The sequence below is a fragment of the Bombyx mandarina genome, chromosome 15 (assembly GCF_030267445.1).
Source record: "Bombyx mandarina strain Sakado chromosome 15, ASM3026744v2".
NCBI classification, from domain to species: Eukaryota; Metazoa; Arthropoda; class Insecta; order Lepidoptera; family Bombycidae; genus Bombyx; species Bombyx mandarina.
In genome coordinates this window covers 15787119-15800224 of record NC_143221.1, presented here as the reverse complement: position 1 = coordinate 15800224, position 13106 = coordinate 15787119, and the positions used below count along the sequence as shown (strand labels likewise).

The following is a 13106-nucleotide window of genomic DNA, read 5'->3' as shown; positions in this document are numbered from 1 at the left end:
TGAAATCAGAAAAATAATAATAAATTGAATAAAATACAATGAATTTTAAGAAATATGAAATCCAGAATATTATTTTTCACTAAGCAACGATCGTTTTAATATCTACACTTTTAGGAGAAAAAAATATGCTTAAATAAAACTTCATTACATTTGATCAGATTAATCATGATTAGGTTATATTTACGAGTCGAGAAATGATCCTCGCCAGATTTTTCCTGTAGTTTGTAAGACAATTAGAAAAAACATCTATGTCTTGTGTTATCTATAGTAAGAAATGTTGTGTGTATTCTCTGTCTTTTGTTCCGCTAAGCAGTTAACATGGGGCGGATTGTTAGCTTTTTTTATGTTTGAGAATTTACTGGTGGCCCGGAGGCCTTTCCAGTTTTACCAGGGCGAGCAAAGGCTCAGCCAGGAGGGGTGGGATTTGCTAACAGCTACCCGAGCGCCTCCAAAAGAAACGTAACTACTCAAGAGAAGCTGTTTTGCGAATGAATCTACTACCGGATCGGAATCGCGACCCGCTGAGAAGATCCGGCGAGAAACTCAGCGGGCTGATGCTTAGGTTAGGATTGTTAGCTGTTCTACCTCTGGCGCTATAGCTACCGCATCTACGCCATTAATCAGTAGTCAAGTTTTCATTCCGATGATCGTGCGTCAAACAATATTTAGAAACGACCAGCCAAATCCGGATTGCAAAACCTTAAATATTATTGTAGTCTAAACGATCTTGAACCACGTTTAGCGTTCATTGTTATTAAATTGTTGCATGGAGTGCATCAGTGTTTCAAACAACGTTCAAATTACAGAAAGATTTCCCTGGTTATGAAAATTTTCGTATGGATTCTTGACTACAGAGCAATACAGATCTAAATACTTTTATCAGTTTTGTACACAGTCCTATTTACCATTGGTCGCTTTGAGCAAGTGTTCGGGGTTGCCAAAGCGTCTTTAACTTAATTTTCCCTATATTTAGGCAAATAATTGGCACATTCCTCAATGTCTAACCGCAACATCTCTGCATCTTTACGTCGTGCGTGTTATTAGTAAGATCACATGGACAACGCCCTCGCTTTGTATCCAAAATAAGAAATATTTGGAGCTTTTGTTGTATTCATCAAAATAAGCAGAATCAAAAAAGATTTGAGTCATAGCTACCATATCGTCAGAGCCCGTCGGAGTTAAAGATATTTTCGTGAAGGCTTTTTCTTCATTGACCGAACTCACAATGAAATTTCGTATCTGACACGACTGCTGTGCTCGCATACACACAATCAATTTGGTTATATTTTCTTCTCCGCTGACTCTGTATTTTATGTGAGCGAAATTCCAATTCAATTTTTCAGTGTTTTTCTTTCAATTCTATTTTCGTATTTTCCACTGTTAAAACGAATATTGAATTTCATAAAACTCGGTTAAGAATTCACAAGACATTATCATAACATAACAACGTAATGATTGAAAGGCTAGAGAGATTGCAAAAGTTAAGTTAAAGTTATCGATTTTCCGAATATCGACTCAAATTCATTCAATTCTTTTTTTTTTTTTTATTGCTTAGATGGGTGGACGAGCTCACAGCCCACCTGGCGTTAAGTGGTTACTGGAGCCCATAGACATCTATAAAGTAAATGCGCCACCCACCTTGAGATATAATTTCTGAGGTCTCAAGTATAGTTACAACCGGCTGCCCCACCCTTCAAGCCGAAACGCATTACTGCTTCACGGCAGAAATAGGCAGGGCGGTGGTACCTAACCGCGCGGCCTCACAAGAGGTCCTACCAGTAATTACGAAAAGTATAATTTTGCGGGTTTGATTTACGAATACTCCCTAAAGTAAATATGGTACGGTATACGAAATTATTCCCCTAGGAGCGGACGCTATACACGTGCAGACCTTATCCGAATATCCCGTTTTAAAGAGTTCGTAATGTATCAACAGTAGGACCTCTTGTGAGTCCTCACGGGTAGGTACCACCACCCTGCTTATTTCTGCCGTGAAGCAGTAATGCGCTTCGGTTTGAAGGGCGGGGCAGCCGTTGTAACTATACTGCGACCTTAGAACTGATATCTCAAGGTGGGTGGCGCATTTACGTCGTAGATGTCTATGGGCTCCAGTAAACACTTAACACCAGGTGGGCTGTGAGCTCCTATTCCTTGAGAGAGTGAGGGGTGCGCTGTGAGCTCCTATTCCTTTCCTTCCTATGCTGATAGCCTTGAGAGGCTGTGCCAGTGAAAGCACACATTTTCACTAGTCGCATCGAAGAGAGAACTATAGGTCATCATCCATATCTGGTCGCGCCTTTAAAATTTTCCGTCGGAGAGCTTACTGCAAAGTAAATGCAATCCTATTCTGATACGTTTAAATGCTTTAATTAAAGCTCGTTTTTGTTATCGTACTGAAAAACATTACTCGGGTTACAACAATTAAGTTTGATCCAGCATTTATGCTATAATTTTTTTTTGTGGTCACACATAATGTTTTTAAATTGTTAATACGTAAGTTAAGCTGTCTTCGTTTTCAGTTCTCATGAGGATCACGACGAAGCATAGTAAATTTTACCAAGCTAATTAGAATTAAGAATTTACACCTATTCATTCGATATGCATCATAGTCTTTCAAGTTTTTGCTCTTATAATAATCACGTATGGTTCCAATGAAATTTAAATTCGGCATCATACAGAAGACAAGGACTGGTTGTGTTTATTTATTTATTTAATTATTATTTTAGTTGCACCAACAAAGTGATCATCAAAAAACATTAACAAATTGACAATAAGTACATGACAGATGTCACCTCAATTACTGGTGCAATCGACAGTGCAATATTTGACAACATCTTGAAATCAGAAAAATAATAATAAATTGAATAAAATACAATGAATTTTAAGAAATATGAAATCCAGAATATTATTTTTCACTAAGCAACGATCGTTTTAATATCTACACTTTTAGGAGAAAAAAAAATGCTTAAATAAAACTTCATTACATTTGATCAGATTAATCATGATTAGGTTATATTTACGAGTTGAGAAATGATCCTCGCCAGATTTTTCCTGTAGTTTGTAAGACAATTAGAAAAAACATCTATGTCTTGTGTTATCTATAGTAAGAAATGTTGTGTGTATTCTCTGTCTTTTGTTCCGCTAAGCAGTTAACATGGGGCGGATTGTTAGCTTTTTTTATGTTTGAGAATTTACTGGTGGCCCGGAGGCCTTTCCAGTTTTACCAGGGCGAGCAAAGGCTCAGCCAGGAGGGGTGGGATTTGCTAACAGCTACCCGAGCGCCTCCAAAAGAAACGTAACTACTCAAGAGAAGCTGTTTTGCGAATGAATCTACTACCGGATCGGAATCGCGACCCGCTGAGAAGATCCGGCGAGAAACTCAGCGGGCTGATGCTTAGGTTAGGATTGTTAGCTGTTCTACCTCTGGCGCTATAGCTACCGCATCTACGCCATTAATCAGTAGTCAAGTTTTCATTCCGATGATCGTGCGTCAAACAATATTTAGAAACGACCAGCCAAATCCGGATTGCAAAACCTTAAATATTATTGTAGTCTAAACGATCTTGAACCACGTTTAGCGTTCATTGTTATTAAATTGTTGCATGGAGTGCATCAGTGTTTCAAACAACGTTCAAATTACAGAAAGATTTCCCTGGTTATGAAAATTTTCGTATGGATTCTTGACTACAGAGCAATACAGATCTAAATACTTTTATCAGTTTTGTACACAGTCCTATTTACCATTGGTCGCTTTGAGCAAGTGTTCGGGGTTGCCAAAGCGTCTTTAACTTAATTTTCCCTATATTTAGGCAAATAATTGGCACATTCCTCAATGTCTAACCGCAACATCTCTGCATTTTTACGTCGTGCGTGTTATTAGTAAGATCACATGGACAACGCCCTCGCTTTGTATCCAAAATAAGAAATATTTGGGGCTTTTGTTGTATTCATCAAAATAAGCAGAATCAAAACAGATTTGAGTCATAGCTACCATATCGTCAGAGCCCGTCGGAGTTAAATATATTTTCGTGAAGGCTTTTTCTTCATTGACCGAACTCACAATGAAATTTCGTATCTGACACGACTGCTGTGCTCGCATACACACAATCAATTTGGTTATATTTTCTTCTCCGCTGACTCTGTATTTTATGTGAGCGAAATTCCAATTCAATTTTTCAGTGTTTTTCTTTCAATTCTATTTTCGTATTTTCCACTGTTAAAACGAATATTGAATTTCATAAAACTCGGTTAAGAATTCACAAGACATTATCATAACATAACAACGTAATGATTGAAAGGCTAGAGAGATTGCAAAAGTTAAGTTAAAGTTATCGATTTTCCGAATATCGACTCAAATTCATTCAATTCTTTTTTTTTTTTTTATTGCTTAGATGGGTGGACGAGCTCACAGCCCACCTGGCGTTAAGTGGTTACTGGAGCCCATAGACATCTACAACGTAAATGCGCCACCCACCTCGAGATATAAGTTCTAAGGTCTCAGTATAGTTACAACGGCTACCCCACCCTTCGAACCGAAACGCATTACTGCTTCACGGCGGAAATAGGCGGGGCGGTGGTACCTACCTGTGCGGACTCCCAAGAGGTCCTACCACCAGTGAAATTCGATTTCAAACAAATTTCTTATAACATACAAAGTTTCATGTACTTTCTCTTTATTTTAATAAAATTTATAAAAAATTCTATAAATCATTTACCGATAATAAACACAATAACTATTAAGCTCAGTCGCTTGGCACAAACTCGAATTAACAAGAAAATTTCTACTGTCACCTCAATAGTGATTTAGTTATTATGAACTAACTAATGTAGGCTATAAATAAGAGGTGTAACAAGACCTCCCACTATTTCATTTCAACAGAAGCCCTACTACCTCCGTTATTATGGGAGAAATATTAATGAAACACGTGGAAGCTCTTTGTGGTTTTTGCTTTTTAATTATGGTTAGTACTTAATAGAAGCGATTGGACATTGTGAATTGTTTTGCAATATAGATGTGTGTATTTAAACACCTATACAAACAAAATAAATATATATATATGAAATTCAGATTGAAAACTGCACAAGTCCTGAGTTTTGTACTGATTGTTTGTATTTTCGGTCATGAAATTGCATTCCGAATCGATAAAGTCGATGAGCTTTTGAAATCACCTTTTTTACTGCATAGATTAGTGGACGAGCTCACATCCCATCTAAAGTTAAGTGGCTACCGGAGCCCATAGACATCTACAACGTAAATGCGCCACCCACCTTGAGAAATGAGCTCTAAGGTCTCAGTATAGTTACAACGGCTGCCCCAGCCTTCAAGCCGAAACGCATTACTGCTTCACGACAGAAATAGGTAGGGCAGTGGTAGCTACCCGTGCGGACTCACCAGGCGTTCTACCACTAGTAATTAGGCAAATCATAATTTTGCGAGTTTGGTTTTTATTACACGATGTTATTCCTTCACCGTGGAAGTCAATCGTGAACATTTGTATGTATGTCATAAGTATGTATTTCATTAGAGAAATTGGTACTCGCCTGCGGGACTCGACTTAAAGTGCCTGTGAAGCCTGTGAACAGTTTTTTTTTATATACACTTCAGCATAATCCTTGGGTGGTTTTGTCTATAAACTGTATTTTGACAGGTGATAACTGCGAGCCGTTGTCTGGTACTCTGCGCCGACACTCGGAGCGAGATGGAGTCCTGGGCTGATGCAGTGCGTGGCGCTCTCCACCGGGGTGCTGACGTAGCTGACCTCGTCGCTAGACTGTCCTCCGGAGACCATCACTGGTAAGTTTTGCTGTACAGTTGGAACCGATTCGACTGTCACTAGTTTTGTTCATATTTCTGCCGTGAAGCAGTAATGCGCTTCGGTTTGAAGGGTGGGGTAGCCGTTGTAACTATACTGAGACCTTAGAACTTATGTCTCAAGGTGGGTGGAGCATTTAAGTTATAGATGTCTATGGGCTCCAGTAACCACTTAACACCGGGAGGGCTGTGATCGTTTTTGTTTGACAAAAAACCATAAAAATTGTTGTTTTATTAATAACAATTTTAGCGTTTAATCTTAATCATAATCTTTTTATTATATCAGGCCAATTTAAGCTGCAAAACAACACAACTTATAATAATAATAAAAAAATTCACACAATCGTTTTATGATAATCATAAAAACCTTAGAATCTATATATTAATACGCGAAGCAAAAACTTTGTATCCCTTTTTACGAAAATTGCGCGGACGGAGGAGCATGAAATTTTCCACACTTAAAGAGAACATAGAGAAGAAGTGCACAATGCTAATTTTTTTTTTAAATATATTTTTTATAGTGTAGTCTTGGCGTAATTTGTGATTATAGAAGTATAAAATACAATCATAATAGTGTACAAACTTACAATTTCAATTAATTATAGTCGAATTTCGACTACTGCGGGACCTCTAGTAGTATTTGTTCGACAAAAACAAGAGAAGGTAATTGTAATTTGAATAAGTAAAAGTCGGGTCGAACTTTACAAACTTCCTCATCACTAAATTGCTCACGTGCGCGGCAACTTAGAACTGAATCCACCCAATAAACGGCAAATACAGATGTTGAATAATAAAATAATGTGATAGTAGGTACTACTAAAAATCAGTTTCGGTGTCAACAAGGGCCACAGGAAACTCACAGACGAAAATAGTTTTATCTTCGTGGGCCAATAATTTAGATAGAAAAAGAATAATTTGGAACGCATTTAATTAAGCGGGTGACATGAAATGTGGGAGTTTTCTCAAAGGCACTTCTACACCGTTAACGGCCGTCTGGTGTAGTGGTAAGTGACATGGTCACTACACAAGGGGGTCGCGGGTTCGAATCCCGCCAAGGGAGGATATTTGTATGATAAATATAAAATGTCTTTTCCAGGGTTATGGATGTATATTAAACATATGGATGTGTATTATAAAAATCTTACATTTATTTCCGTTATCTGGTATTTGTAACAAAAGTTCTTTACGAACTTACCACGGGACCAGTTAACGTGGCGTGATTGTTGAATATTTATTATTATTATTATTATTATTACACCTTCTCTTTGCAATGAGTTATGTGTATAATATGCGTCTTAGTTAGAAAATTATTCGTCGAAGAATTATTCAAAAAACGTTTGACATTCAGTCTACATTGTTAGCTTGATGAATTGATTGTCTACATTGTTAGCTTTCAAATTACACCTATTTCTAAGACGTCTACATCGATAGCAATGATTAAATCAGCGCAGACGCCTGAGCTGCGAAGTAAAAAAAACAAAATGGAAGCCATTCTAATATGGAGGGGCCAAGAAAAAATTGGGATAATAATCGAAAGTAATTTGTCGATAAAAATCCCAAAATTTTCCTTCCATAAGTCTCCGACACTGGTACACGGACACATTGTGTATTTACATAGTTCTAGATTAAACACCATTTTGTGCGCGATTTGTTATAAATATTATGTAAAATTTTATGTTTGAACTATTGCGTTCCGGTCGATAAAGTAATCTATACTAATATTGGAAATCCTTGAAAATATGAATAATACTGATATGGGAATCTAGACAACAAATCAACATTTTGTGTAAAATATAACTACTAAAATGCGTCTAACAATCAAACCTAACATTTAAGTAAACGCTGTGAGATATTTCACATTTAATTAAACACGTCGGAAGCGAGTAAACAGTAATAGCATTACGGCTCGTTCCTCCCTCTCATTTCTTCATCTCGTTTCCCGTTATATTTTTGATCCTATTACTCAACAATAGACCTCCGGGAAAGCGTTCGTGGCGGAATTAAATTCATTTAAAAGCCTCGCCGGATTCGGTTCTGAGAAATTGACGGTCTTACTCAAGCATAACGGACTTACTGCGTTTGGAGATATATACGACAAAGGGAAGATCTTCCACCGAGCGGGTGACATTGCTCGGTAGACCGACGGTCCGAATGCTGTTGTTCGGAACTTGTATATATGTGAGCTTATCTTGAAAATGTCGTAAGCGAGATTCAGGCATCTGTCAATTACCTTGCGTTGTACGATGGCTACCCGCCGCACTACGTATTACGTTATGCACAAATGAGAGATCATCTTGGTTACTTTAAAAATAATCTCTTCTAACACTTTATATATCTTAACGGCCGTCTGGTGTAGTGGTAAGTGACATGGTCACTACACAAGGGGGTCGCGGGTTCGAATCCCGCCAAGGGGAGATATTTGTATGATAAATATAAATGTCTTTTCCAGGGTTATGGATGTATATTAAATATATGTATGTGTATAATAAAAATCTTACATTTATTTCCGTTATCTGGTACCTGTAACACAAGTTCTTTACGAACTTATCACGGGACCAGTTAACGTGGCGTGATTGTTAGTAAATATTTATTTAAAAAAAAAAAAAAATTTTTTTAGTATGTATACCCGGAAAGTATATTTTTACTATCTGAATTTGATTTAGAAAGCAATAAAAACGTCTATCGTCAGTCAAAGTGTAGACAGATAGTTGGGTATTTTCGGCAAACGGTCAAAATGTAGAAAAATACAAGACACTTCACACTATCTAGAAACAAAACCTTCAGAAGTATATCTTATTTCTTCACAGCCTGAATCCTGTAGAATGGTGAGTCCACCATAGAGTAGAGTTCATGTACCTAGAATCACTGCGTTCGTCCACAATGCATTTCCAGAGATCCCTTTTGTCACGTCTACTAGTGGCAGTGGTGGTAGAGCGTGAGTCTGCCCGGATAGGTACCACCACCATGTCTGTTTCGGCCGTGAAGCAGTAATGCGTTTTAGTTTAAAGGGTGGGACAGCTGTTGTACTTTAAACGCAAGACTAGAACTCATGTCTCAAGGCTGGTGACGGCATTTACCTTCATGTCTAAGGGCGCCATTTACTCACCCACCTCGGCCTCCCATCTCAGCAAATAATAAAATACGGCTTTGGAATGAACTCCCTCTCCACGATGTTTGCGGAGCACTTTGACATATCCTTTTTTAAATGAGTATTTCTTAGTGTAAACAGCAGCTTGGCTATGTGCTCGTCTGCATACAAAGACACAAAACAAAGTGTGTGTGTGTGTGTGTGCAAGTCACACACGGTAGAAGTGAAACTTGTAAATAAGATATAGATATACTGACTATCCCACTACACAGGAGCATGCATATGGACAATGTTTAGTAGACCATAGTGGGAATGCTACGAAGAGTCGCACAAAGAGGAGACCGAGAACGTCTAATGTGTTCTATCTCATTCTCTCGCCGGCTGAATCCTATACATTTATGTGTTTGTGTCTCTATAGACTTATTTTTTCGTTTCATCGAGTTTGAAATCACAACGATTCTAAAGAAGTTTTACTTCAAAAAAGATCAGTAAGGGTAATCAGGTTTGCCGCACGAACCAAATTAAAAAATTACGGAGGATTTCCGATCAGCAGATAACAAAGATACTTAAGTTACTTAAAGGAAGTTCTTGGGTGAACTTGTTAGAAAATATTTATATTTCGTCTTCATTATTCAAGAGTCTCTCGTCTTAAAATCAAACTCAAACACCAAACTCAAAGCACCGAGACGTAACTTAATAATGCGAAAGGGTATTTATGACACGTCGCTCAGAGAGACTTGCTTCTCATATTACGTTAATCTTGTTTAAAGAACAACTATGTCTATCTTATATCTTTGCTTATTCCTCTCCCTGCAAGGTTGCCTGGAAGAGATCGCTTTCAGCGATAAGGCCGCCAATTTATGTCACTGTCTATTATTTGTTTTTTATGCTCACTCTGTACATGTGGTGTTCAATAAAGAGTTATATTATTATTATTATTATTATTGAGTTTTCTCTCGAGTTCTTGACTCGGTTTAGTTCCTAGCTCCCGCCCTAAACCCTTCAAAGAAGAGGAGGTTCGGACTCCCTTGAATTTATGAAAGCTGTATTACCCAAAACTTTACTTATTATTGTGCATGTGTGTATGGCTGCTTGTTTTTAGCGGGAGGGACATACAGTATCCCGCGATAAATATTGCACATCTACCGTGGGAAAGGGACGGTTAATTTTTGCTTCGTAGAGCGCTATATCTGTCGCACATTACCTAATTGACATTTAGTCCCCATAGATACCGGATCTTTAGTGTTTCGTCCCATACAGGTAACGCTATACAACAAAAACACAATTAGACAACTGTCTCTTTCTAAATATCGATGTGCAATATTTATTGCCTGGTACTGTAGTTTCGTTTGTCCGTACCCGCTGGAAGTACCGCGGCAGGCCGATATGAGCGTGTTCCGCTGTGAAGGTGATAATAGAGATTGATAATGCGAAAGAAATTGAAGCCGTCGTGGCCTAAAGGATAAGACGTCCGGTACATTCGTATCGAGCGATGCACCGGTGTTAGAATCCCGCAGGCGGGTACCAATTTTTCTAATGAAATACGTACTTACCAAATGTTCACGATTGATTTCCACGGTGAAGGAATAACATCGTGTAATAAAAATCAAACCCGCAAAATTATAATTTGCGTAATTACTGGTGGTAGGACCTCTTGTGAGTCCACACGGGTAGATACCACGGCCCTGCCTATTTCTGCCGTGAAGCAGTAATGCGTTTCGGTTTGAAGGGTAGGGCAGCCGTTGTGACTATACTGAGACCTTAGAACTTATATCTCAAGGTGTGTGGCGCATTTACGTTGTTGATCTCTATGGGCTCCAGTAACCACTTAACACCAGGTGGGCTGTGAGCTCGTCCACTCATCTAAGCAATAAATATAAAAACAGGTTATTTTGTAAGTTTTCCGGTAATATGGAAGATGTTTTCCAGGTACGCAGCAACGCACGCGCGTCCGACGTTCTGCAACGTTTGCAGGGAGCCACTCGGCGCCCTGGGGACCGCTCACGCGCTCGCCTGCGAGCTTTGCAAGTTTAAAGCGCACAAGAGATGCGCTTCCAGAGCGCCGCCGTCCTGCAAGTGGAGCACGCTAGCGTCACTCGGCCCGCACCTCGTCGAAGACGCTGACGGGGTACGTTTGAGATTTCTAAATACCTCTTCTGCCCTTATTATGAAACATCCGGTCATCGTCCTCATCGAACCCGTCGCTTGCGACGAAGGGCTGGACGAGCTAATTAACCCATAGACTGAGCCCACTGAATTTCTCGTCGGATCTTCTCAGTGGGTCGCGTTTCCGATCCGGTGGTAGATTCTGCGAAACACTGCCCTTGCTAGGGCCAGGGTTGAAAAAAAAAACATATGTCCCGGCAACGTCAACAAGAAGTTTTTATTGTAAATAACTGTTTAGGGTTTTTTTTCCTACCTATGCTGATAGCTTTGAGGGGCTATTTCAGCTTCGCCCTAACATATAGGTGAGCCCGGGGCTCATATCGGAGTGTTGCTAACACTTGCCCTAGCAAGAGCAGTGCTTCGCAGAATCTACCACCGGATCGGAAACGCGACCCACTGAGAAGATCCAGCAATAAACTCAGTGGGCTTTTTCAGAGATGATGAAAACGATCGATATATAAAATGTTTCGAAAGACGCGTTATAAATTAAAATTGCAATTATACAGGAACCATAAAATTAAACTGCATCATTCCGTTTTCTTTAACGATCAATCGAAACGGGAACCGAGCAATCTCCATTCCAGTACTACGACTACGAAGACCATTAAATATATTGATACGTTTCAATTTAGTTGATTAATTCGCTGAGATGCAAAAGGTCTTGTCGAACGATTTATTGGCAAATCTAGATTTTCTCAGATAATATTCAACTAACAAATTACGTTTTGAATTGAATTGAATCAGTAATTGGAAAAAAAATCAAATTCGCAAAAACATTATAGCATAATTATTACATTCCGATTCATTTCTATCATGACGCAGTCAGAGTCCGGTTCGAAGGATAGTACGGCCGTTATGCCATACTATTGAAATATCGACCTCACGGCCCAAGGCAGCATTCACGTCTAAGGACTCCGGCAATCACTTAACACGTGGTGAAGTCGTCGTGGCCTAAAGGATAAGACGTCCGGTGCATTAGTATCGAGCGATGCAACGGTGTTCGAATCCCGCAGGCGGGTACCAATTCTTCTAATGAAATACGTACTTAACAAATTTTCACGATTGACTTCCACGATGAAGGAATAACATCGTGTAATAAAAATCAAACCCGCAAAATTATAATTTGCGTAATTACTGGTGGTAGGACCTCTTGTGAGTCCGGATCGGTAGGTACCATCGCCTTGCCTATTTCTGCCGTGAAGCAGTAATGCGTTTCAGTTTGAAGGGTGGGGCAGCCGTTGTAACTATACTGAGACCTTAGAACTTATACCTCAAGGTGGGTGGCGCATTTACGTTGTAGATGTCTATGGGCTCCAGTAACCAGTTAACATCAGGTGGGCTGTGAGCTCGTCCACCCACCTAAGCAATAAAAATAAAATAAAGTACTGGAACTGTACATATTATCCGGTAAAGCCGGTGAGCTACCAAACTATGCAAAAAAAACCACGAGTTGATTGAACCAAAGCATTTCGGTCACCATTTTATAAATTTCTCTGCGATAAGATGATAGAAACGTGAACGATCAAAATTCCGACGCCTCCGGGACATTTCTGCACCGCGCGCCGCCCCTACAATGGAACGCGAGAATTCCTTAAGAGATTCCACAATTACTGCGAGCTGAAAGTGCTTCGTTTTAGCGTTCAAGTAAAATTGACCGTGGTGAATCGAGCATGGAAAGAGGCATGCTAGGGTTAAAAATCAAAGATAGAGCTAGGAACGTAGACATAAGAACAAGAACGAAACTCACAGACATTCTCACCGGATCGGATAGACGTCCAAAAATGGAGATGGGCTGGACATATGCTACGCCACCCCATTAACAAATGGAGCAAGCAAGTCACCCTCTGGTAACCAAGAGACGGCAAACGAAGTAGGGGTCGTCAAGTCAGGAGATGGGAAGATGACTTGAAACAGACAGCGGGACCATTCTGGCTGAGAGTAGCAAGGGACAGGACCCACTGGAAGGAATTGGAGGAGGCCTATGCCAAAAGGCATATCGAACTTAGGGACCTCTTGTAACCCTATGTTTAGGAATAAAAA

The 13106-nt window shown here is 39.5% G+C and overlaps 1 protein-coding gene across 3 annotated transcripts in view; it reads left to right on the top strand.

Annotated features, from left to right (window-relative positions):
• Positions 1–13106, top strand: part of LOC114250295 (diacylglycerol kinase eta) — a 184719-nt gene that overhangs the window by 131845 nt on the left and 39768 nt on the right. For all 3 annotated transcript variants that reach the window (XM_089733103.1, XM_089733102.1, XM_089733104.1), the window contains 2 exons: positions 5649–5794; positions 10830–11028. In XM_089733103.1, coding sequence (XP_089589229.1) covers positions 5649–5794; positions 10830–11028 — 345 coding nt within the window. The remainder of the gene's footprint in view (positions 1–5648; positions 5795–10829; positions 11029–13106) is intronic.